The 27,436-nt window shown below is 37.8% G+C and overlaps 1 protein-coding gene across 1 annotated transcript in view; it reads right to left on the bottom strand.

The window, feature by feature from the left end:
- Positions 1 to 6,906: 6,906 nt before the first annotated feature.
- The window catches only part of LOC105227364 (hemicentin-1), a 211,585-nt gene continuing 191,055 nt past the window's right edge, over positions 6,907 to 27,436 (bottom strand). The window contains exons 5-7 of the mRNA XM_049461379.1: positions 11,677 to 11,917; positions 7,584 to 7,681; positions 6,907 to 7,405 (exon numbers count right to left, since the gene is read on the bottom strand). Of these exons, the coding sequence (XP_049317336.1) occupies positions 7,140 to 7,405; positions 7,584 to 7,681; positions 11,677 to 11,917 (605 nt within the window). The 3' untranslated portion in view covers positions 6,907 to 7,139. The remainder of the gene's footprint in view (positions 7,406 to 7,583; positions 7,682 to 11,676; positions 11,918 to 27,436) is intronic.

Genomic DNA, 27,436 nt, shown 5'->3' on the forward strand with positions numbered 1-27,436 from the left:
GTTTTTGAAGTGAATCTTCTTTACGCGCGAGTAAGCTGACGAACGCGTAACGAAAAGTGTGATCAGGCGAGGCGCGCGCACAATTTTTCTTTCTTTCTCTTTAGCTGATTTTTACTCAACGCTGTGTTTCGCTCAGTGATTGAACTTAAATAGAAACTTTTGCGTATGAGCTGATTCCATCGTCCTTCTTTATCATTACTTTATGTTGCTCTATCACGGGTTACCAGTATTGACGGACTCTACATAGTACCAAAAGACAATGATAATAGATTTTATCATGGGCGAAAAAATGATACATTGATCATATCTTTACAAGATGAATTTCTCCGATTATCGTTGAAAACATTGTCAACAATAGGTAGAACGATTCTTGATTTTATGAATGACAGAAAAAAGTTGTCCATGGTTACTTTTAATTGCCAAAGTCTCAGAAAATACGTATCGGACTTGAGCGATCCCGCAATTGATTCAAGCAATATCCTGTTTTTATCAGAAATCTGGTCAAAGGACGATGAAAATATTGACATCCCGAATTTTGATTGTATTGCGAAATTCAAGCGTAAAAATGTTAGATCAGCAGGAGTGGCAATTTATCAGAAATCGAATGATATCTTGAATATAGTAACTTCGAACATGGACATTCTATTACGACATATTCGTGAAGTTGATATTGGTCAGTCATCAATTGGTGATATATGTGCTGCTCACTGTGTTTTGGACGATGGAACAAACATCATAATGGTAGTTGGTTAAATTTCGTCCAATAACACAGTTAATAATATCATAAAGTTTATATACAGAAGACTTATGATTTATGGTCGCGTAGGTTCTGAAGAAATAGGAGAAAACTATCATATGTTGCCACTAATCTTAGCAGGAGATTTCAATATCAATTTCGCATCCGAAGATGGACAACTCTTGATAAACTTTCTACGAGATAAATTAGAATTACAAATGAATAATGACCGTAATGAGCCAACTACAAGACATGGAACAACAATCGATGCAGTTTTTTCTAGATTTCTGTCTAATTTTAATTCTAAAATATATGTATCGTATTTCTCGTCTCATAAGCCTATTGTCTCGGTTTTACACTCAACCACAGTAATTACTGATGTACCCAATAATGAAAATAACGAATAAAACAATGAAAAAAATAAAAGATCTATGCAAAAATATTAATTTACTAATGAAAACATAAAATAAATTTAAATATTTGTAGGAAATTAATATATGTATATGTGCATACATGTATATATTGCACACACACATTCATATATATACATATAGATAGAGCGAAAGAAGTTTCACTTCAGTCGTGCGGTCATAAGCACACTCACTTTTTTTTCTATCCAGAATTACGCCGAATGAGAATTTCTTTCAACTCTGTGTGGTTTCAGAAAGATGGTGCAGCTCCTCACATCGCCCAACCTGTTATGACAGAATTGCGACGAAAATTTCCCAATAAGCTGATATCCAGAAACTCCACATTCCGTTGGCCGCCCAGGTCGCCTGACCTTACTGCACCTGACTTTTTCTTGTGGGGTTATTGCAAACAGGAAGTCTACAAAGAAAAACCAACAAATTTGAATAAACTAAGGCAATCCATTCGAGAAACAATTGCGGCTATTCCTGTCTCAACTCTCCAAGCAGTAATGAACACCTTTTTGGTAAGATGCCGCACATGCATCAACGAGCAGGGGGGGCATTTAAATTCCATTATTTTTAAAACTACGAGTAATTAAGCTATATTTAATAAAATCGAATGAGCTTTAACATGAATAGAAGAAAAATGAAATCCATACACTGAAAAAAAATTATTTGAGTTTCTTAATGTAGCAAAATTCATCAGCCACCCTGTATATGCATCGAAGCAAGCATTCCATACATAGGAGCCTTTCTTGTAGCATAGAAGGGTATATAAAGATCTTTATCTTGAGCTGGGCGGGCCAGTTTGTGTGACAGCTACATGCCTTAGTGGTCCGATCTGACCAAAATATTACACAACTTTATTCGCCAAATAAGCCGTGTCTTGAAATATCTCCTCAAATGAAAAGTTTACCATACATCGACCTTATTTCGATCTGTCAGTTTTATGGCAGCTTTATGCTAGAGTAGTTCGATCTAAATGACTTAGATTATAACAACGCTTTAGGCAATAATCCAATGCATCTCGCGATTTTTACGATGAGTGAAATTTTCAGCAACGAAGTTCCATTAAAGTTTGTGTGCGGAATAAAATTTCTTCTGCCGAAACGTTCAAAATGTTGGAAAAGACCTTTTTGTTTGGTACAAATTATTCAAAAAAAGTGTCGAGAAATCACGTCCAGACGTCCATCAACAGCAACTGATGATCATGATGATCAACACGTAAATAAAAGAAAGTGTTTGAGAATCGACGATTAACAGTCAGAGAGATCGTTGGAATATCGGAAGGATCAGTGAAAACCATTTTGAAAGATTACTTGGGCTTAAGAAAAGTGAATAGTGAAAGCACGATTAACTCCAAAATCACTCTTTTTTTCCAAAAACCAGCGTCGCGTTAATGTCTGTAAAACAATGCTTTTGGATTACCGGAATTTCTTGAAACGTATTATTACTGGGGATGTAACGTAGTAAGGGTGAGCCGAAGCCGCAAAACCACGTTAGAGCAGGTAAAAAATCAAAACTATGCTGACAGTTTCCTTCGATTATCGTGGTATGGTGCACTCCGAATTCCTTTTGAACCGGCCAAACTATTAACAAGGAATACTGTTTAAGTGTTGTGCGAAGTTTACGCGAAATAACTCTCGGTTTTTGCATCACGATAGTGCAACGTCGCATACTGCATTGATTCTTCGTGTGTTTTTTGCCAAACTCAATACATATTTCGAATATTTTATGCATTTTTATTATAGCGAACTAAATAAATAAATTTCTTTTTTTGAAAAATCTCTTTTATTCTGTATTCTTGCTGCTACATATACTATGTTTAATTTTAAAGATTTATTAAACTTATTTCTTAACTTAACGACTATTTACAAGTACATAACATAACATATAGTAGTCAGCGATCTCTTAACAAAAAAATTGCTCTTAATATGGTATTGAGTGATCCATTTCGAATTTCCCTACTTTTTTAAAGAAAAAACACAGAAGCTATCTGGCAATAGTATCATACGAAAGAACATTCTTATTTATATTTGTTCCGAAAATCGAAGAGAATGTTGTCCGCATCGACTTTACACATATTCACAGAAAAAAGTCCACGCGATCTTGGTGACCAATTTCGGCCGGCCCAAAACGTGACAATTATCTGCTCAAAGCATGAATCAAAGAGAGATTGTCCGCCCCGACTTTACACATATCCACAGAAAAAAGTCGATGCGATATGTGGGAAGTGACGCCGTCTTGTTGAAACCGTATTTTGCCGAGATCACGGGCTTCATTTTCAGGCATCTAATAGTCGTTAATCGTGGCGCGATAATGGTTGTCTTTGAGAGTTTCGTACTCACTGGTCCACAAACCACACCAAACCGTTGTGTCTTTTTTTTTTTGAATGAAATGGCAGCTCTTTAATCTCTTTGATTTCTCTTCGTCACAAATGCGGCAATTTTGCTTGTTTACATACAGACTGAGTTGGAAATCGGCCTCATCGCTGAACATGATTTGGCTCGAAAACGTTGGATCTTCTTGGAACTTTTCAAGAGCCCATAGAGCGAAGCGATGTCATTTGGGAAGGTTGAGGGGCTTCAATTCTTGCACAAGCTGTATTTTGGATGCTTTCAATTTAAGATCTCGATGTAAAATGCGCCATACGTCAATCCAAGTTGCTGCAAACGGCGCCACGGTCTTCGTGTACACTCTAAACTATGGCAATTATACTATATTTTCTTTACTGCGTGATGGACATGGTTTATTCTGGCGAATATTATCCAATAATTAATGGTGGGTCTCAAAATGGGTGACGGTATTGCGAATGGTACGCACAGTAGGCCTATTATGCTGACCATAAGTTAAGCGAAGCGTTCTTCAGGCGTAAGCCTTTCCATGATGAAATCCCAAACAGTACTGAACAAAAATAGCATGACAGCTTGACACGACTCACGCATGATCTGTGAAAAAAAAATAATGGAAAAAATACCTCTACTCGGATCACCCGTTATGTACAATAAACTGACAAAAAATAATAAAATTTACTGTTTTAGTCATTGTACTTTCCTCTTTATTTTATTTTATAAAACTTGCTATTAACAATTATTTATAATATTTTTCTTAAAAATTTATTAGTTTAAAAAAAGCTTTGTACATTATTTTTAACACGCTTACCTTATTGTGCTAAGCAAAATCACTACCCTATGCCTTCTCATTGTACTACATTTATTGCATCTATGCTCAAAGTGGATTCAGATTACACTAATTTTATTACAAATATTATTTTCGGAAGAAGCCTTTAGCTTATTTTCATAAATTTATTTTCGCAGTAGTCGTATATTCTTGCAAAGTAGCTGTGGACATACCGACTTTATTAAAAAAGCAGAGCTTCCTTTTCCGATATTAAGGCGAAATAAGGCGAATAAATAAATAAAATAAACTAAAATAAAAAAATTCTCGAATCAAATAATAAGAAAAAAGCAATTTGTAGAAGCAGGCTTAAGAGCTCTGGATCACTCTACGTCGACAGCGATCACGTCACTTCCAACGCTCCCAGCAAGCCCCTGGAATTATTCAGAGTGCTGACCCATTGTAACCATATGTGATATAGGTGAGGGCACAATAGACCATAGGTCGCAGTGCAAAACCTCAATTATTTCCTATCTACATATATAATAGATCAGATCCTGTAATAATTTTTTTTGTTTTCCAAACTATCGTTCATGGTCTAAAAAAAGAAAGTATATCACTGCTTCATTAAAAGCATGTTAGCGTTTGCGTGGATTATGGAACCGAAGACAGAATAAATCGAAGTAGTTTTGGTATCAAATCACCTTAAGTCGATAATATGGCATTGTATGCGGTTAATAGAGTAATTAACTGTCTGAAGAACAACAAAGCGGCGGAGGCCGATGGATTGCTGGTCGAGCTATTCAAATACGGCGGTGAAGAACTAATAAGAAGCTTCTTTGTAAAATGTGGTCGGACAAAAGCATGCTCGACGATTGGAATTTAAGGGTGCTCTGCCCAATTCACAAAAAGGGATACCCCACAATCACTACCGTGGCATAAGCTTCCTCAACATTGCACATAAGATTCTACCGAGCGTATTGAGTGAATAATTAAAGCCCATCGTCAACCAGCTGATTGGACCTTATCAGTGTGGCTTTAGACCTGGCAAATCAACAACCGGTCAGATATTCACCATATGCCAAATTTTGGAAAAGACCCGTGAAAGGTGAATCGACACACACCACCTCTTTGTCGATTTCAAAGCTGCTTTCGACAGCCTTTATGCCGCGATGTCGGAATTTATTATCCCCGCAAAACTAACACGGTTTTGTAAACTGACGTTGAGCAATACTCAAAGCTCCGTCAGTATCGGGAAGGACATCTTCGAACCGTTCGGTACCAAATGAAATCCAACAAGTAGTACTTCAGACTAAGTAGGCATTTGAGAAATAAAGTCCTCTCTCGTCGAACAAAATCCAAATTCTAAAAGCCATTCATTATAACCGTGCTGCTACGAGTATGTGGTGCAGAGGCAGGACGATGACAACCTCTGAAGAAAATAGATAAAATCAGGTCAACACTACCCCTACTTCACGTATGCAAGGCATCTTAACAGAATTAATCTAACGCATCATATTGGATATGTACAGCTCAATTCCGAAAATGTCACGAATTGAGATTTGTAAATTGCGAGAGTATATCGTTTGTTTGGATGGACAAACGAACATGGTGAAATCAATAAATCTTGTGATGCTCCTCTAAAATACCGAAAAACCGAAAAAAACGTACAACCACAAACTCCGATTTTCTCTTATGAAGAGGAGCGCGTGTATCTCTCGCTCTCAGTATTGGGCCATATAAAATTTTAAATTTCGAAGATAGGGCGTAAAAGATTGAGTGTAGCGTTTGCTGTATGGCACGTAGCGCCATCCTGCTGGAACCAAATGTTGTCCAAGTCTTCCTCTTCAATTTGCTTGAAGAAAAATTTGGTTAACATTGCGCGATATCGCTCACCATTGATGGTTACGGTTCCTTCTTCATTTTCGAAGAAAAATGGGCCGATGATTCCACCAGACCAAAATCCGCACCATACAGTGATTCGTGCTGGGTGCATTGGCTTCTCGACGATTACGTGCGGGTTTTCTGTGCCCCAAATGCGACAATTCTGCTTGTTAACGTAACCATCGAGGTGGAAATGAGCCTCGTCCGAAAAGATGATTTTTCGGTCAAATTGACCATCCTCGGTCAAACGATCTTCTGCCCAATCTGCGAACTGTAGAATAGTAAATAGCGACCCATTTCGTAAATTTTAGACTTTTTACTGAATATCTGTCACTTTCCGAATGGTATTTGACGTTTCCAATGACGAAATATAGATAATTCAAATTTAAAACGTTAGATGCCCACCCGTTATTTGTACTACGCTCATCTGAACATTTGGCAACCGTTCACCAAAATTTTCTACTGTGTAGGAAAGTCTTCGAAGATACCATGGATGGTTGCTAAATACATAATAATTTCGAACTAACGGTAACTATAGATCTCAAAGATACAAATGTGTGCAGTTTAGAAAAAATAACTGTTATGAAAGTTTTTAGCGGGCTTCCATTAAGTACCTTCTCCTCAGATCACTTAGCCAGTGTTTTCTAAAACTGGCATTATTAAGCAACAAAAAAAACATAACGAGAAAGAAATTAAAAAATTAAAAAAGAACAATTAATGGTTTAAAAAATTAACTATTAAAATTAATTTAAGACTTACTTATACATACATATATACACCTGTGAGTATTATACTCATTTGTATGATGAAGTAGTGGACTATTTAAATGCATTTCTAAATGTATATTCCTGTACATATACCATTATAAATAAGAGTATTAAAAAACTTTTGAATACAGTTATGAGCTTTAGAGCGTTTTTAGTTTTTCTAGGATGCCTTAAATTTTCTATTTTATATTTTTTTTTATTTTTTTATATATCAATGCCGCAACATCATGACACTGAACCATAACAAATCTCTCTATTCAAAATAGTTTGATATTCGATATTCACGACGAAGGGTGTTCGGCAAGTTGTTTCCGGTAATGGCTGCGTTCTAATGGGTTCCTTAGCTGTTATACAGCGTAGTGACAATTTTGACAAAGATGTGGAGCACTGCAACAGCCATCGCACCGAGAATGTGCCAAGAAGCAAGAGAATGCAGCAGCGAGTCTGTAATTGTGTGGCGGCGCTTTTTTGCATAGCCGCGGGCGTTTCAGCTGAAAGAAAAAAAGGGAAAAAATTTAATAAAAAAACATATTATAAGTAGAGATAATTTTAGGACTTTTTAGGAGCATCAAACATAATCTAACTTGACTAAATATTTTAATTTAAATAAATAACATAATAATATTTTTGCATTTTCACATTAAACCGTATTTTTTCAACCCAACTTACCATTTATAACATTCACCATCACGCTGGCAGCCTCGGCTGTGGTCGGCATACACGTGTAATTGCCCGAGTCGGCGGTTTGTGCATTCGCTATGCGCAACCTGCAATTAGCAGAGAAAATACAGAAATGCTTAATTTACCAGTAAATCGGGATTTCAACAGAAATAAGTAATGTTTTATATAAAAGTATTTTTGAGGCGGCTATGTTCGGGCGAAAGCGAGCATCACATATTTTGTACTGAATTTTACTGAAAAGTTCAAATGCTAGATGACTTTTCGACACCCACTGTTCACTCTTCAATTGTTCCATAGGTATGTCAACGATAAAAACTTGATTTCTAACTTACTAGCCTTTTTTAAGAGATATGTGGTATACACCGTTTTCAAACTTTAAGCCTGAATAATACGTTCATTGAACCCAATAGAGGACTTCCAATTTGATTTTTCCAAATCACTTTAACCTACTCTCTCTAAATTTCAGCTTCGGTGTTGTTCTTTCTAACAGCTGTTACTTTATTTAAATTCAGTTTGGGTTGTAATTTCATAATGAATAGACTTACTATGGACCAAAGTTTCCAAATCGCGCCGGATCAATATTCGGCCTACAAAATTGCCTAGCAGAGTCGGTATTTCGAGCAACCGTGCATCGGTTTCACACCACGTGCACTCTTGTGGATAATATGTATCCTCAGAGACATCGTACAGTGCGCAGCTAAGACGATATTTCTGCTGTGGAGTATAATATCGAAGAAGATCCAAATGAATCCATCCACTTTATGGACGATTTTATGGAAGGTTTTCGTTTGAGGGCTCCCACCCGTGTATGAAATGAATCCGAACGATTCGTACCTTCGCCGATTGGGCTCAAACCGAGATGACCACCGATTCCAATCTCATCGATTTTTCAATCAGCGATCAAGCTGGCTTTTGATTGAATGGATGCGTTAACAAACACATCCTCAGAAAGTCACGGTTTGATGAGCTCAGTGTGTAGATGGAATCATTGGTCCATACTTCTTCAAAAATGAAGTCAGTCTTAATGTAACAGTCAGTGGAGGACGCCATAGAGCTATGGTTAATGACTTTTCCGTATATGAATTGGATGTTATTGATATAGACGATACTTGGTTCCAACAAGACGACGCTACAATCGATGCAGCCAAAGAAATAATCACTTTAGAAAGAATAAAACTTTTGGTGAGTGCATTATCTCTCTTCGCAAGCCTGTAGTGTGGGCTCACATATCGTGCGATTTAACACCGCTGGGTTTTTTTGGTTAGGTTATGTGAAGTAACTTATCTGCGCTGATAAGCCCGTGACGATTGACGTCTTGGAAGAGAGTTTTCATTGCGTTATTGCTAACGCACGGTCCCAATTGTGGCAAAGAATTGTCGGAAAATATTCTTCTCGGCTGTAATTTATTCGATCACTTCCGAAATCATTTTTTAACTTTAACGGTAAACCGTTATCTATATAATAAGGCTAAAATTTTAGCCAGATCATTAAATTCTATGAATTTTATTTCTTTTTGAAAGCCACATGTCTAAAAAAAACACCCTTTATAACTCGTAACCAAATAAATGTCATTTAATCCCTGTGCAACATGTTGCAAGAGTATAAAAATCAAACTTTGCTCACACTTCACACGGAAATAGCGCTGCCACTTCAAAGGCATTCCCTGCGGTCACTATCCGCATTCATTTTAGTCGGCATCTCTTTGTCGTGGCTCAGTCACGCGGTTTGAATGCCACAGCAGTTCAACTCCAAGGATCAAGGTATTGCGTATTCGCATTTCCAACACACTGCAGCCTAAATATACACACGCTTGCACGCACAACAATGCTAACTTGTTGTTGATACACTGCTGCGAGAAATCTTCTGACGGCCAATTTAGTTTTAATATGATAAATTATATAGAGAAATAGAGGTATGTATATCCTTTATAACAACTTAAACTGTGAGTTCTGTAATTTTTAATACTTTGACTCTAAATTAAAATTAATTAATTAATAACTTCTGATTTTATATATTATTTTGGCTATTTGTAAAGGTAAAGGCTTTCCTTTATTTTTTAAAAATGATTTAGCGCTAGTGACCGTCACGACAGGCCCAACTAAACTGCAGAGATACAATTTTCTACCAGCAAGTGGAGTTCTGTGTCAGCACTGATGCGCCAAACAGTCTAAGACGACAGTCGTTTCGGACTCACTTGCATAGACAAGCGACTTTACATAGCCTCACAATAATTCAATGGTGTTAAGTCCCATGAGCTTGGAAGCCACGCCTCAGACTCATGACTCCAGATAATACGCTCAACAATAAAATTATTATTTCCTTTAATAAAATGATTAATTTTTTGGCTGCATCGCATGTTGCGCCGTCTTGTTGAACCCAAATCTCCTCCTTGTCAACATTCAGGCACGAAAACGTTAACGGCGTCTCAACAATTGCATGTGAATTAACAAGTCCCACAAAATTTATTTATTAAAGTAACCATTCAACCACAAGTGAATGAAAAAATTAGTATCGGTGGCCCTCTCGTTTTGAGCCTATTCTCCGAACGTGCGACACGTTTGAGTGGAGTTCGGTTCAACTATTGCACGAGTTGGATTTCGAGAGCCCGAAAACCAAGATTCTTTCGCAAAATCTTCCATAAAGTGGATGAATAAAGCTCCAGCATTAGCGTGCACTGGCGAACGGACTCATTGGAATCTTATGTGATACTCTGCTTTATAGCAGCAATAGCATCATCAGTTCGTACTGTATGGCATCTCAAAATGTGCCTTATTCACCAGTCTAAACGTGTTAGCTCCAAAAAGCGTGGAAAAATGCAATAATCGGCTGACGAGGTTGTTGCGTCTGTTTTTTGGGATGCGCATGGAATCATTTGTCTTGACTGCCTTGAAAAGGCATGAATCATCTAGGGCGACTATTACATAGCGTTATTGGAACGTTTGAAGGACGAAATCGCTGAAAACTGGACGCATTTGAAGAAAAAGAAAGGGCTTTGGTACCAAGGCGATGCGCTTCGGCATCTACCATATTCTCTAGATCTGGCCTCCAGCCACTATTTGCTGTCCTTAGACCTCAGTAGAAAGCTTTTCTGGGAAGAAATTCTCGCCGAACGAAGGTGTGATCGCCGAAACTGAGGTCTATTTAAAAGCAAAAGACCAATCATATTAAAAATATTGTATACAAAGGTTGGAGGATTGCAATGCTGAGTGTCTCAGTATCGTAACAAACTGTTTAAATGGGCTCGCTATCAACTTAAGTAAAACCGAGATGGTTTTATTTACTAAAAAATATAAAATCCCGGTAACACTGGATACATATCTAAGGCTAGAGTGATATTATTGTATCTAAGGCTCGTCTTTAGTAGGCAACTTTTATGGAAGCCGAATGTGGAAGAGAGAGAAATAGAAGCATGGGTTGCCCTATACAGCTGTAGCTGTAGTTGTAGTTATATGGCTTTAACCAGGCCATTGCCCTATTAGCGTCCATGCTGTAATGTTGGGAATCTTACCAGACGCCGTTTGTTAAAATTATAGGATTTTTTAACCTTATCGAACGTAACTTTGGTTTATTTCAAGTCCTTAGTTCAATATTCAAAAAATTTACGGCCACCCTGTTATATAAAATATCTATTAACCTCAAATATACTTGTATAACCAAAACTTTACATTTATACCCGCAAAAATCTGGAGATATTGTGGTAATACAACCGCAAACATCGTAAAGCTTTTGACCCCTAACTCGATCTACTGAATTGGCAATAGAAGTCAAATTTCATAAAAATTTCCTTCCTTAAGTCATAGTCCCCCTAAATTCTCTCCAAAACTTCATGTTTTTTTTCTGAACAGACTTTTTGAACACAGTATATGTTCACCACCACAACGATTAACAGTGACAGGATGCGCTTAAATGTACACTTACTTATAAAGGAATGCATTTTTCCGCGTTTCTCTATTTCAGCAGACGGCTATTGGTAGCAATGGTAAAACGCAGCAAATCCCTTCTTTTACCTCTCACCATTTGAATACCCTTACTTTCTCCCCCATTAGGTGCCTTTTAGCGCCAGTGGCTACGTTCTACTCACCGGCTTTGCAGCTTTTCGCCCAAATTCGATTCCATTGATATGCGCCGCATATCGATGGCTGCCTCATTCGGATGCGCCACAAAGGGTGTCAGCATGTAGTTGGCGCGATACCAATAGATTGGACCAATATCCGACGCCGACGACGGTTGCTTCACATGACAGGTGAGCGTAATGGCACTGCCCACCTTCACATAGAGATCGGATGGTCCGACAATCATTGCTTTGGCATCCGGCGGTGTCACTGTAACAAAAGACAACAATAAACAAGTAAGTCATTTATTTCTGTGATATTTATAGTGATTTATTGCTATTGCAGAGGGAAGTTATTTCACGTCAGGGAATTTAAGTGGTGGAAAGTATTGTTTGGTTGAAGGTAATTTTCATTTAATCCTCAAAAGACTGAAATTAGGAAATCCAGTGGACAACATTTATAATTGTTTATTAATCGGCTAAACTCTTATTAAAACTGCTAATTCGCTCCAATCTACTTTTATTTATATATTTATAGCAAACATAATAACACACTTTTTTATTAGGTCTACAACTTTGCTTCCGCCGTTTTCCAATAGATAAGAGATCAAAAACTAATTTTAATCATCGAAAATCACTTTACTGTTTTTGTAGACATTCTACATTAAAATCTATATACTTTTGTATGTGTTGGAACAAATTTTTGAAACACTTTTGCCACTCTAATTGTGGTACCTCCAAAATATGCATTCTGAGCGCAACAACCGCCTATTGAGTTTTGGAAAAAGTTGCCCTCTTAATTTATTTCATTCCTACGGGAATATAATGAAGTCATTCGGTGCCAAGTCAGGACTATAGAACTCATCAAATCGATGTTTTGAGTGCTCAAAAATGCAGTAGCTTCAGACGATGTGTGAGACCTCTCATTGTCGTGGAGTGATCCCTCTTCGCCGGTTAGTTTCCCTGATTTTCAGCTCATCTTGAAATACCCATGCAGTTGACTGGTCTTCATTTTCGGGCACATACGCATAAATCCACGTTTTTTCATCTCTCACGACGTGTTTCGAACCAAAATTATCGTATTTTTTTAACATTTCTCCCGACCAAGCGACGCGAGCCTTTTTTTGAGCAACCGACAGATTGTGTTTGATCCAACGTGAATAAATTTTTTTATAGTCAAATATCCATGAAATATTGAATTTATGCTGGTCTCACTAATACCTTTAGTTGTCTTTATCTCTTAATAAGTCAGACGACGATGTGGCAATATTAGTTTGTGCACAGCTTCTATAGTTTCTGGAACAACAAATGATTTTGGATGACCTACATGAAAATGCATGAAATTGGAGTGGTCTACGACCTTGATTGAACTAACCATACCATCGGTAAACACTGCATCATGTTGAAAAGCTGAATTGAATTCACAGATGCACTGTTGCTGAGTTTTTTGATGGAGTAGAATATTTGAAGTTACTGTAAGCAACACAAGTAGCGCTCGTACGTCGAAACATTCTGAGTATGTATAACATAAAAATATCAAACTTTGCAAACTTACTAATTAGTATTTGTAATTAATATTGCACTAAATTGAATATTTCATTTAACATAATCGTCATTGTTCGATTTAGGCGAAATGTGCACCATTTTATTTGATAAAACATTTTTGTAGGTAATTTCATAATACTACTCGTTTTTATTGGCCAATTTTTAGCCATCAAAATCATTCACCGTTAGTTGCAAATATAAGAAACTCCCAACCAAGCTGCCGGAGCTTCTGGCGGCTCACTATCGAGCTATGTGACTTGGAATTGTCCTGTTGGAACATAGTTCTGATTCTAAGGCCAAAGCTTGTCGTTTCTGGACGATTGCTACCTTGTTTTAGGCTCTCAATACTTGTCAGCAAAGGTCCGAATTAAGATTTATTTCATTGGGGAACAGCTCATAGTCGATGATTGCTTGACATCTTGATATCGATGAGGCTTGACATCCTGACAATAACCAGTTGCTTTCAAATTACATGTTACGAGTTAGTAGCGATTTGCAGTTGGAAAATCGTTCCATGAGGTTGTTATTTGCGTTAGCTTTTTATATATATAATATTCAAAGCTTCTCCTCCTATTTAACCTCACATAAATGGCACCAAACAGTTTTTTGTGCAATATTTAGCTGTTGGGTAATCGAAACAGTGCTTACATAGTACCATGAGTATTAGAAACCTGTGCGAAGAGGGAACGAAATAAGTCCAAACCTATTCTGCATCTACTAATTTTTGATTTCGAGGTGTATGTATGTATATCCAGACAACAACAACAACAAGAATAATAATAATACGAAAAAGTTAAGCAGAACATCTGTTTGTACTAAAGACTTTCTCAAAGTGTTTGATGAACATGCTTCTTTCGTAGTTAGAGAATTTTGCCACCTGCCCACCATTTGCATGTTTTTCATCAATGATTCAAGCCATTAAACAAATCATGAAACGCCAGAGTGATAGCGTCAACACTTTAGAAACCATTAAACGCACTTGAACTCATTAATGCATTTAATCGCCATAGAGAACGTGCACAGCGCCAAACAAACAGCTGCCACTTGAACTCACGCAAACCCAAAGACACACAGGCATATACACCCAATGCAAAGCATATCATTAAAGAGCAACAGTGGCGTGTACTATGTAGATGATGACCAGCACGCTAACCGCAGCCAGACACCCCGGCAGTTGCACAGGAAGCGCACCCCGCCGACACAGGCCAGCGAGCCTGCAGTAAATATGAATGAGTGAAAGCGGTTAGCCTACAAATGAGCAGCAATACTTGCGATTGCTTGGGTGAACTGGGTAGCTGAAGGCAGCAACAATTGTAGGAACCATCGATTAGCTCAGTATCATAACTACAGATGTCATTACCCCCCACTTGTGCTGGCCACCAGCAGGCACCAGTTAGCTATTGAAGCAAGAGCATATAAATAACTTAATCACAGCTGTTGTTGTAAAAGCAAGCCACTTGATCTCATCACTATGCGTTGGTCAAGCAAAAGACTAATGCTGCGCCAATAAGCAGGCAACGAAAAGATTAAAGTGAAATAGAGAAATCGAAAGAAAAAAGCCAAATGAAGCAGGTGTAAGTACATATGTGAAAAGTAACAAAACTGTAAGAAAAGTATGCGAATTAGCAACTTAGGCCCAAAATGTAAAACGTAATACTAAAAAGAAGAGAAAAAATGCTAAAAATGTGTTTAATCTTTACTGATGTAGTTGAAGAGAGCGAAATATACTTAGACAAGCCGAGGCACAGAAAAACACAACCGATGCTCTACAAATTGAAATGGATGAAAAACTTGAAGAAACTTGCACAGCAAAAAAAGTTTATCACTTATGTATGTATGTGTGTTGAAGCACACTTGCATGCAGCTAAAACCTAATGACTTTCGACTATGAACCAACAGTGCGTATGAGTAATGTCACTACACAAGGCTCACACGCACACACAACTGCCTACAAGTGTTTGCGCAAGCACTGCCGGCAAATATTCACTGCCAGTGTGGAGAAAAAAAGCTGCCTTAATGCATTGAAAAAAATGGACCTTTTAGGGCAGCTAGAGAAAAACGAGAAAAAAAGAAATATCATTCACTTAGTGCTTAGGCAAAATCACTTTTCACCTGCTGACGAGCTCCGGCTTTACGCACTACACGTACATATACATATGTGTATAAACATGTATGGTTGTGTGTGTGTTTGCTGCCAAGATCAAAATATCAAAATACTAAAACCAATCTGAATCCAATGGAAGTGTAGAAATGTGATGTGAAAGGCGTTAAATTAGTAAAAAATAAGCAAAATTTCGCACCTAAGTGCAAGCCGTCACTTAAAATGTAAAACAACATATCATCAAAAAGTTCGAAATTGAGTTTTTTATTGCTTACAATTCACTACAGTATATTACATTTATATGTCGTAAACTTTTAAGCTTCCACTGCTCAATATAACCAATATATAACCACTTTATAACCAAAACACACATTTTGTTTGAATATGATTGTATGGTTACCAATATGTAACTAATAAATAACCAATATATAACCACTTTATAACCAAAACTAATTTTTTTAATATGAGTGATTTGTATTATATCCCTTTTCCTTCACTTGTAAACTTAAAAAATGTGATGTTACGTTATTTTGCATTTTAGGTGACGAAATGTATCTTTTTATGACCAACAAGTTGAGTGACAGTTCTCAAGAAAATTGATCGCTGAATCCAAAACCGAAAAAACTCGTAACTTCGGCTGCGCAAATGCAATAATACTCTTCATAGGTGCATTTCTTATATCATAAAAGGATATAAAAAGTTCATTGATACGTCAGTTTGTATGGCAGCTCCTATATGTAACATAAGTAGTATGATCTGAAAATGTTTTCGAAAATTATACCGTTACCTCGAATAATACTGTCTTACGAAATAAGAAAGTTTTCCTTACAGAAACTTTAGTTTGATCAGTAAGCATCTGCTACAGTGACTCGAACGAAAAAATTTATTCGAAGATTGTACCCTTGACTAGGACAACAATCCATGCCAAATTCGGTGAAATATTTCATCAAATGAAGAACTTTGCAATACAATTCCATACTTGATTCTGATCGTTCAGATTGTACGAATGCGATATGCTATAGGGATCCCTATTATCGGCGGTTCTGACAAATGAATAGCTTCTTGGCAAAAGAGTATCGATTTCTCGAAAATTGAGAGACAAGAGACATATAGACAGGCGGATTCGACAAATCAAAATTCTTGTAAGGAATCTGTTATATTTGTGAAAGGTATTAAAGCTTCAATGCAACCGAAGTTGACGCTTTTTCTTGTTCAATAATATTTAAACCATACTTTTATCGCTGCGGCTCCTATTCAAATCTCATATTTGTAATTCAGTTGGATGCTACTCAATTTTCGGCAGTACAAGACCAATGAGATCATAGACTAACACAACAAATTTGGGCATGGCGTCAGCAGGTCAATGAACACTTCTTGCTCCGGCAAATACCTACAATTTGACTACGAATCGACCCCAGATTATTCATACCAGTACCATGTGACCGATATACTTAAATAGCTACTTACGCATCACAAAAATCAATATTGTTCCTTGATCCCTGTCGTACGATGAAGACAAATTGAAGGAATTCTTTTTGTTTGTGATCTCATACGGAAGCAGCAACAAGTAAGACTTGAGAGAGCGACACAGTTGCTACGCTTGGCCGAAAGCGGTCAAATTCCGAACATTGTGTTTTCTGACGAAAAAATTTTACCAATTGAGCGATTCGTAAACTCTCAAAACGACAAGTTTTACTTGACCGACCCTTCATACGAGAATCTAAGTCATCGGTTGGCCACCAGGAATCAGCATCCGACAAAAATAATAGGTTGAGCCGCTGTCACCGCAGATGGGCGCTTTCCAATTGTTTTCATTGAGCCTGGCGTCAAAGTAGATGCGGCATATTATCGGGAAAGTGTTCTGGATGCTACTTTGAAGATGTAGGAAAACAAACATTCCGGTCGCAAACCATGGACGTTTCAACAAGACTCAGCACCGTCTCACAAAGCGCGAGTAAACCAAGAATGGCCGAAAAACAACGTTCCGAACTTCAGTACGACCACACAATGGCTCTCGAATTCATCAGATGCGAATCCAATGGATTATTCTCTCTAGGCCATATTGAAGAGCAAGGCCCGAAGCAAAAAATGCACTAGTCTCGAGATGATGAAGAAAGCCATTGTCTGTGAATGGGCGAAAATACCGGGAAGTCACATTCGGGCAGCTTGCGATTCGTTTTTTGACCGTCTCAAGGCCATAGTTAAGGCAAAAGGTGGTCATATCGAGCAAAAGTGAATTGGTTCTGAATTTATGATATTTTTCACACGATTTTTACTTTAAAATAAATAAAAATAATTTTCCAAACCGAATTTATGGCTTTTTTAATTGGTTACACTTCGAGTGTCCTGTATACCGACTTAAGCAGTTGCTGTAAACAATGTAAATCGCAATCATATTTGGCATAGTAATTAAGGACAGTTCTAGCAACTTAACAAAATATTTTTTTTTTTTTTGAACCATCACTTACTCGTGATTTTAATCACATCCTGTTGTTATTTTGTCCAAATTAATACTAATACATTATACGATTATATCGTATTATATATCTAATGGGGACGTCAATTCTGACAACCAAAAAAAGCGCGCACGACCTGGAAATGTCTCATACTGCAACTGAAGTGTTTCACGGGCTGTATGACATGTGGCACCCTCTTGTTGAAACCACATATTGGCCACATCAGTATCATCCAATTTCGGCAAAAAGAACCGAGTTAATGTCGCGATATCGCGCATCACTAAAAGTCAATGCTTAACTAGCACCATAATCAAAAAGTATGGTCCAATTATGGACCACACGACATCAAACAGTGACGTGGTATGCAAGTATTTGCTTTGGTGGTTTTTATGAACCGGAAAAGCGGAAATTTTGGCAATTAACAAACCAACCAATGGGAAAATTTTGTTTCAACGCTCAGAATGATTTTGTTCGAAAAATTAGTATGCATTTGTTGGTGAAATTTTAAATATATATAATTGTGTCCAATAATTTTCCCTTTAGAAATGAAACAATTTCTAAAAAAAAACCCACGGAAAATTAATCTTTAATGAAATATTTTCTAAAAGATAAAAAATAATATATATACATATATATATAATCCCCAATTAATGGCAATTCAAAGCTCCGCAGCAATTTCTAGTGACACTGTGCCACTACACACACACACCTACAAAACACTAAGTACATACGTGTATATATCACACACTACAAGCGCTTCGTAAAACGTATAAAAAAGGACATCGTTAGCGTTGATGGGCGCGTATTATGTCGGCATTTGAAGAGCTGCTACTTCTTCCCATTGCGACTATCACTTATACTCGCATGCCCTTTCACCTGTCTGTCTGCACGTCTAAATGCCTTTTTGGCCCAACTAAGGGTTTTTTGTTCCCTCGATCACCCTCGCTCACCCTCACCGCCGCACGTTGCCAACACTTTTTTCTCGCCACTTTGAGCCGACGTTAACGATGACGACGACGAGTACAAGTGCAACGCGCTACACTCAACCAACTCAGTATATGTGTTTCCCACACAGGGAGGGTGTGTGCATATTATGTAGGTGCTCATCAGGAGTCAACAACTCAAACACTAACAAATGTTGTTTTTGCACTCGCTGCACATTCATCAACTTACAACAAAGCTGTGATAACAAAAAACACAATTTTCAGCCGCTATAACGGTACAAGTACGAAAAATGTTCGTAATCTGACGATGACAGTATGTCACACTATACGAGTGTGAGCGTGTGCCTTGTTGTTGCGCTTGCAGGCAAAGTTCCACTGAATGAAAACGAGCGCCTTAAGGTAGGCAATATTTCATCGCACCCACACATATACCTTAACTTATCTACGTGTGTGCGTTGTGTCTTTGCACAGGTGTGTTTGTGATATGTATGTGTGTGTGTGTGTGTGTCGAACAGCCGCTTTGCCTTTGTAGCGCTAGAATGCGCCTCGAATACTTGTAGTTCGAGTCTCAACTGAATTCGACTGCAATTCTCAATCGTCATGTGTAGATGCGTGTAAAAAGCTGGAATGAAACTTAATTGAAATCCTTGCCGGTCTCTGTAGAGAAGTGTGCGCAAATTGAGACACAGCAGTCATGCATAAAAATGTATGTGTGTGTGTGTGTTCAGTGCAATTTGTTTATAAACTGCACAGCGTTACTTTGATCGATTTCAAGCGAAAAATGTTTCTTGAAAATTTCCACCAGCGAAATAAATCAAAGTGACGAGAGCTAGTTATCTTTAGAGAGCACTTTTTCTTTGGAATTTTATAAGTGAAACTAGTTATGCGCAGAGTAACATGTCTAATACCAAATACAAACGAAACTACTGAAGGTGCAACAATTTTCTGGATGACGGTGACAGGATAGCTGATAATTAGTCTTTATTGGGAAATGATTTAAAAATTGAACAGAAAATACAGTTCTACCCAACTTTAGGTGACAATAAGTAACTCAGCACAGCATTCGCTCAAACTATTTGAGCAGCTTTCCACGAAGTTTGTTTGTATTACCCAGAAATACACGATATATATATACATTGTGACAAAAAGTACCCGGAAATCGTAATTAAACACCCGGCTGAATGAAATTTCACAAAAATGTACTTCCCTAAGTTGGCAGGACTATCCTTAACTACTATGCCAGATATGAGCACGATCTGTCAACCAGTTTATTTACAGAAGCTGTTTAAGTCGTTACACCTCAGTGGTGCGTTGCGAGTTTTACAATGAATAAAAATTTCGAAGAAAGAATTCGTCTCAAATTTTGTGTTTCTCACCAAATTTCGTTTGCGGAATTGTTGTGAATGTTAAAAGACTTACCGCAATTCAGTTTTATCAAAAACACAAGCCTACGATAGGTACAATACCTTCAAAGACGGTCGAGAGATCCTTGAAGACATGCTTCGTTCTGGACCTCTTCAACTGATGAAAATATTAAACAAGTGAAAAATGTGGTGTTTGAAAATCGTCAGGCAAATGTTAAAAAGAAGGCAAGAGAACTCGATATCTCTCGTAAGTTCATTTTAATGATTTTGGTGGATATTTTGGGTATAAAACGCGTTCTTACTCGATTCAACCGACGATAAAGCTCAATTTTTTCACAAAAAATACCGAAAACAGTTTTCTTTGGACATGATAGGTAGTGCGAATTCCGATCCCACATTCATGAAGAGCATCATAACTGCCGATGGGACATAGGTTCATGAGTTTGACCTGCAAACAAGTCAAGAGAATAGAGAGAAAAAAATAAGCCGAAACCAAAAAAAAACGCTCAGAAAAGGTGATGCTCATTGTTTCTTTCGATACTCGTTTTTTTGCATCACAAATTTATTCCCAAGGGACAGACGGTCAATAAGCAGTTATGCGGCCAAATGAGGCGTTTGTAGGAGAACATCCGTCGAAAACTGAAGGAATTATGGAAGAACCATCGAGCCACGATTGTGTGCGAATTAAAAGGTAAAAATGAATACTATCAATCAATCACCGTATTCATCAGATTTTTCTCCGTGTGATTTTTCTTATTCTCGAAACTAAAATTGCCGCTCCATGGAACCCGTTTTCAGACGATCGAAAAGATAAAAGAAATTCGCTGAAGAAGCTGAAGGTCATCCAAGAAGCGCTTATGAAAAATGTACTTGTATATACATATATATACTTAAATTACCAGCTTATTGAGCTGAGTCGATTTAATAATGTAGATCTACCCATCTGTGAATCTGTCAATACACAGAGTCTATCCGGAAAGTAATAGAACTAATTTTCTTCCGCTGCGACTCTACTTCGGAGCGTGCGCGCACCGACAGGATTCGGTAAAGGACGTTCTTAGCGAACGAAACGCCTGGTCAGTTGTCTCCGAGCACCTGGAGAGTCAGGAGAAACATTTTCGCGCGACGTGTTTCTGTGAGTGGTGCAAGTCGAAAATTCAGCGTTCGTTAGAGAAGAGGTACGCAATTAAATTCTGAGTGAAACTCGGTAAATCTGTGACAGAGAAGTTCGATATGATCAAGTAGGTTTATGCAGATGTTGCTTTAGCAAGAAGTTGTGTGTTTCGGTGGCACTAGGCCTTTTTGGAGGGTCAGGAAGAGGTCACTGATGAAGGCCGGAAGAATGAACAAATCCAAAGTAAAAACGAGGCTCATTGTCTGTTTTAACATCAAAGACACCTTCCAACATGAATTTGTTCCTCTTGGACAAACCGTCAGCGTCAAGTTTTGCGTGAAAGTCCTCAATAGACTCAAACGAAGGGTCAATCGCGTCCGACAACACGTCGCGGCCGACTGGAAGTTGCACCGGCTCGCACCGCCTTTCTTGTGAACAGCTACCTGAACAAGGCCGGCATCCCAACGCTTCCGCAGCCGCCCGAGAGCGCAGACTTAAACAGTGGCGTGTTCAGAGGGAGGAAATGAGATTGATTTCAACTAAGTTGGCTGCGTGAATTCACTATAGAAGAAGTTCTCGAAAGATTCTCAAGACTTGGCCCAAACCGTTTTGTTTTGTAGAATTTTTCTATTCAACACACGAACTGACCATATTGTACATTGGCATAAAGTATGTCACCCGCACGTCTAATATTGAAAATGCGTTTTTTTCAATTTAATAGGATTTGATATTAGGGTCGATTTGAAAATTGTTTATCATACTATTATCCTGTATAAAGGCTACTATATTCAATAAAATAATCTTCAAATTTCAAATAAATGTTTATTTCCTCCCCAAAACCTACATATTTCTGGATCCGCCATTGCTATAGTTTGAAGCTAATCAGCTTTCAACTTAATTTATTGATTTTCGTTATTCTAACTAACATTAAGTTAGGATCGATCAGTTTGAGAATTAAGCTCACCAAATTTCATGAAATCAGTGCAGTCCTCTCCCTGAGCACAATAATTCCCATTTCCCAATAAAGTGATTTCCGACTTTCCATCTGACTCAAAACCGTTAATGTTGATCAATATGGGTGATATTTTAATGAAAATAAGTAGATATTTTTAAGCATAATATGAAATAATTATTCATGATCATCTAGTTAATTGTTTCCTCATAAGCCCAATGTATTAAATTTAGCCCTTTCGACTCATTTAAGGTGTATTTTGATATAAATATCATGGGCCTGAAGCAAAATAAAGTACTGAAATCTGGGCGCCGGGATCTATTGCGCGAGATTTCAGGAGACCCCTCAAGCTACCGGAATACTGCAATATGTTTCAGGCAGGAGTTTTTGCGGTCAGGAAAGCTACCACGATAGTACACGTTCTTTGCCACTATCCGGCCTTATCTAGAAGTACGCTTAGACATCTAGAAGTTTCGGAGCTCAATGGACTGGGTGAAATAGCAGAATTATATAACAAGTCTCCATTAAATTTCGTAAAGACGACCCGCATGACGATCATCTAGTATAGGAAAAAGCCTGTAGGTCTATTGTTTGTTTGGCATGACAGGCAGGCAGTACAACCTAACTTAACCGAATCACCCACTAAGATGAAGTACTACTTATTCAGGTGTCCACAAGAAGTAACCAACGATTCAGCTGTTCTCGACCTTTACTCATTTTATTATTCAATTTAATAAACACTTTTGGATTCTTTACATTCTTTTAATTACTACAAATTGCAACATTATTTAATAATATGTAGCTGCACTAGAAGTTAGATTTGATATCCTTCACTTAACAGCACTTAAACTTATTTCCCTTCAATCAATCATTTTAGTTACTCCAACCGATTTGCTTCATCAATATTATTTGGCACACAAGTAACTAGCAAAATAATTGAAATTCTCGTCGGACTGCATTAGACTGGCAGAGGCAGGAATTTTATTTTAATTTAACAGCCACAAAAAAACACTAAAATAATGGCAATAAAAGCGTTCTTGTAAACGGAAATTACCGAACACAAATGGCTTTTAACTTCAGTCATTTACATATGTTGGTATGCGGCTGTGTGGCTGTGTGGCTGTGTGTGCGGACACATAGTTAATGTTTCGTTGCTGTACAGGAAGCATTTTGCGTGCAATGCTCTCAAATGCAATTACTGTTATATTTGAATACATTATTGAGATGGCTCTTTTATCAATAGATATTACTGGACACTCACTCATGCTTGAGTGCATACAAACACGACCGCATGCAAAACTCAATCATCTATACTGAGCATTAGGGTTGCACTTATTGGTATTGACATTTACAATATTTCTACATTGAATGGGTGTAATTCCTGGGAATGTCACGAATTTTATAACTTCTAGAATGAAATATCGGAAACCGTATAATGTACACATAAAAGGTGATTCTCCTCCAAAGAAAAAACACAGAAACTTAAAACTTAATGGGGAATGTTATTATCATTTGGAAGAACATTCTTTGCATTAATTTTTTGAAGATTCTTTCTTTCAAATGCCTCAGATGGTCCATCCGTTGAGTCCAATTTTCGATGACTCATTCGAACATGTCGACTGGTCACTGACGATTGCCATGAGTGATACTTTGTTCCAAGGTCTAAATCGAAGCGGGATTTTACATATCCATGCAGGAAAATGTCTAATGGTGTCATCACGATTTGCCATCGCTGTCTTCATTATTTGCACGTTACCCTTGCATGTTTCTAGGGATTCCTCTTCTGCCCGACACGTTTGTTTAATATACTCTTGTTTTGCTGAGTTTGAGGCTCTTCTGTAGTGGCAACTGGGGTGCTCTCTATTCTCCAGTTTTGTCGGGTTGTTTTAGAGTGATGGTGAGTATAGGGAATCTAGGTATTCTACTACTTCTATGAAAGACGACACCATATTCCTCGTCTTGGACATCATTGTTATTCTTTCCGTTGGTGTTTTTTGTTGTTGTTTCGGTATATTAATTTTTGCTCTAGTGGGTCTCCGCTTCAAGCCGTTATCTCCGCACAATGTAGTAGTTGCCCTTTATAAACCCCGTGGTTATCTATGCAAGCAAAGCGGCCACGCGATGGTTGACACAAGACCTTATGGGAGCTCATATTCAGAACTAGGTTCGGGCACAAATCTGGAGCTTGTCTCAACTGAACCTATACGACCACAAATTATGGCGACGTGCATTGAACGTGCTTGAAGGCCTGCCAGAGTTTTAATGAGACGGAGGCGAGAATAATATTACCCTGCCAGCCATTTCGATAAGATGTCACTCTTACCTGCTATGGTGATAGAATACTGTCCTCACCAGCGCTAATCCGTTCAGGGTTTCCAATACATCATAATCAGAATCTTGTTGTATCCTTTTCGTGGGTAGGTTCTCCTTCGGCGCAACTCCGGTGGAGGTTGTGGACGCTTATTTAAAGACGGCATCTGTTTGCCTCTTCACTGGAGACTTATTGAGCATATGAGGCGTTTTGGGTCAAATTCTCCTCTCCTGCAGTTCTTGGTCAGGGACTGCGTATTACCGTTTGCAGCTAACCTACCTAGCATGGACTGTCCAGGAAAATAGCCTGAACTCTGCCTAATAGTTAAAGTGATAAATTATTACACCACAAAAACGAAATTATATATTTTTCTATTGATCTTAAAAGCGTTATTCTCAAAATATATTAAAACTGTTTATGGAAATCGTAAGACATGAAAGCTGCTCGAAACCTAGGCTTTACTAAAATGTTATTCGGCACAGAACCAAGTTTTTGCAACCAAATAGAGAAGCCCAAAACAACTGCGCATGAGTCAGAAGACATTCCAGCGCTGTTGTCACCTCAAGGGCTGCCAAGCTGCTTCAACAGCTGATATCGTTCGTTCAATTCGTTAATCTCAAGAGCTTGGCAAACCAAAGACTGCTTAGAAAACCATGTCTCAATATATTTTATAAAATTTATAATGTTTTCTTATACAGAAATCTTTACCTAAAATATATTCTTAATGAAGCTTTAAGAACTTTTTGAGCTGTGTACTCGTAAATATCACTAGCAAAAACGGATAACCCTACTACATATAACCTTAAAAATTATGTGTCTGTAAACATGTAAGCATACATATGTATATGTATATAAACAGCTTAGTCTATTCATCGAACTTATTAGAGCCGTCTCAGGCGAAGCTCAGTCACTTTTGTCTCGGAACGTCACACAAGACTCCAAACCAGAGCGTAGCCATTAATATGTATGAAGTAACCATAAATGGCTTTTGGCACAAACAAATTGCTGGTGTGTACATAAATACTTATATATACATATATTATATATATATATCAATACATATACATATAAAGTTTACATGTAGCATAACATGTTCTACTACAGACATATGAAGTTCGTCTTTCTATCGCATTACCTTCGTATCTGCAAACAACACTCCCTGCAGTGACCACTCCAGTGCTCAACATTACAACACAATCGCTTGCTTGCATGTGCCCCTCATTGCATTTTTATCGCATCATTGGCCCCTTCCTTTAGGTATTGACCAATTACAGGTAATAGCAGCAAAGTGGCATAATGGATATGGAGAGTAAACTAAGTGACCAAGGGAAACCACTGCAATATTGCTTTTAATATTTATTGCACATTTTATGTTTTGTAGCTGGAACAATGCGTAATCCTTGACTCCTTGCCGCTTTGCCGCTCGCTCGTGTCGGACACAAATTGCCTCTAAACCATTTCATGTTGATACTTCGTTTGTGCAGCTCGTTGAGGCTTGTTGGAGTGTTGATATCCAATGCGCTTGAGGGAGTTAGTTGATTGAGCACCACTTGAGATGTTGCTCTTCGCACACAAGTGGAATGTGAGCGCTTGAAAGGCACTCACTCACTTACATACTTATAAGCATACATGTACATACATACATATAAAGGGTGATTTTTTAAGAGCTTGATAACTTTTTAAAAAAAAAAACGCATAAAATTTGCAAAATCTCATCGGTTCTTTATTTGAAACGTTAGATTGGTTCATGACATTTACTTTTTGAAGATAATTTAATTTAAATGTTGACCGCGGCTGCGTCTTAGGTGGTCCATTCGGAAAGTCCAATTTTGGGCAACTTTTTCGAGCATTTCGGCCGGAATAGCCCGAATTTCTTCGGAAATGTTGTCTTCCAAAGCTGGAATAGTTGCTGGCTTATTTCTGTAGACTTTAGACTTGACGTAGCCCCACAAAAAATAGTCTAAAGGCGTTAAATCGCATGATCTTGGTGGCCAACTTACGGGTCCATTTCTTGAGATGAATTGTTGTCCGAAGTTTTCCCTCAAAATGGCCATAAATCGCGAGCTGTGTGGCATGTAGCGCCATCTTGTTGAAACCACATGTCAACCAAGTTCAGTTCTTCCATTTTTGGCAACAAAAAGTTTGTTAGCATCGAACGATAGCGATCGCCATTCACCGTAACGTTGCGTCCAACAGCATCTTTGAAAAAATACGGTCCAATGATTCCACCAGCGTACAAACCACACCAAACAGTGCATTTTTCGGGATGCATGGGCAGTTCTTGAACGGCTTCTGGTTGCTCTTCACCCCAAATGCGGCAATTTTGCTTATTTACGTAGCCATTCAACCAGAAATGAGCCTCATCGCTGAACAAAACACGCGCGCGAAACACATTTCGAACCGAACACTGATTTTGGTAATAAAATTCAATGATTTGCAAGCGTTGCTCGTTAGTAAGTCTATTCATGATGAAATGTCAAAGCATACTGAGCATCTTTCTCTTTGACACCATGTCTGAAATCCCACGTGATCTGTCAAATACTAATGCATGAAAATCCTAACCTCAAAAAAATCACCCGTTATATGTAACTATGCACATATTATGGAAGCAAAGGTGTAAAATGCCACACTTTTATAAGCAAACAAGTAATTTATGAATAATTCAAAAATTATCAATTTATAATTACGTGGCGTCAGCTTGATGATTTCACATAGCGACTAAGAAAAGGAAGAATCTATTAGGCACACAGAATAATAAATTAAACGACAATACGAAATCTGTTAAGTTAGTAAATTTCTGGGAGATAAACTTATGCAATTCGAACTTTCAACCTTAAAGGTCCCGAAGCAGAGAATGATTTGGTCCACTGTTCTACGACTTAACCGATCACATATGTAGTATATATAATACATATATTATTTAGAAGATCTCTGACGTGTTTAAGAGATTTCAGGCAACTAAATTTTTCGATCGGGCTACACTTGAAGAGTAAATGATCTGAA

Source organism: Bactrocera dorsalis, chromosome 1 (genome assembly GCF_023373825.1).
Source record: "Bactrocera dorsalis isolate Fly_Bdor chromosome 1, ASM2337382v1, whole genome shotgun sequence".
NCBI classification, from domain to species: domain Eukaryota; kingdom Metazoa; phylum Arthropoda; class Insecta; order Diptera; family Tephritidae; genus Bactrocera; species Bactrocera dorsalis.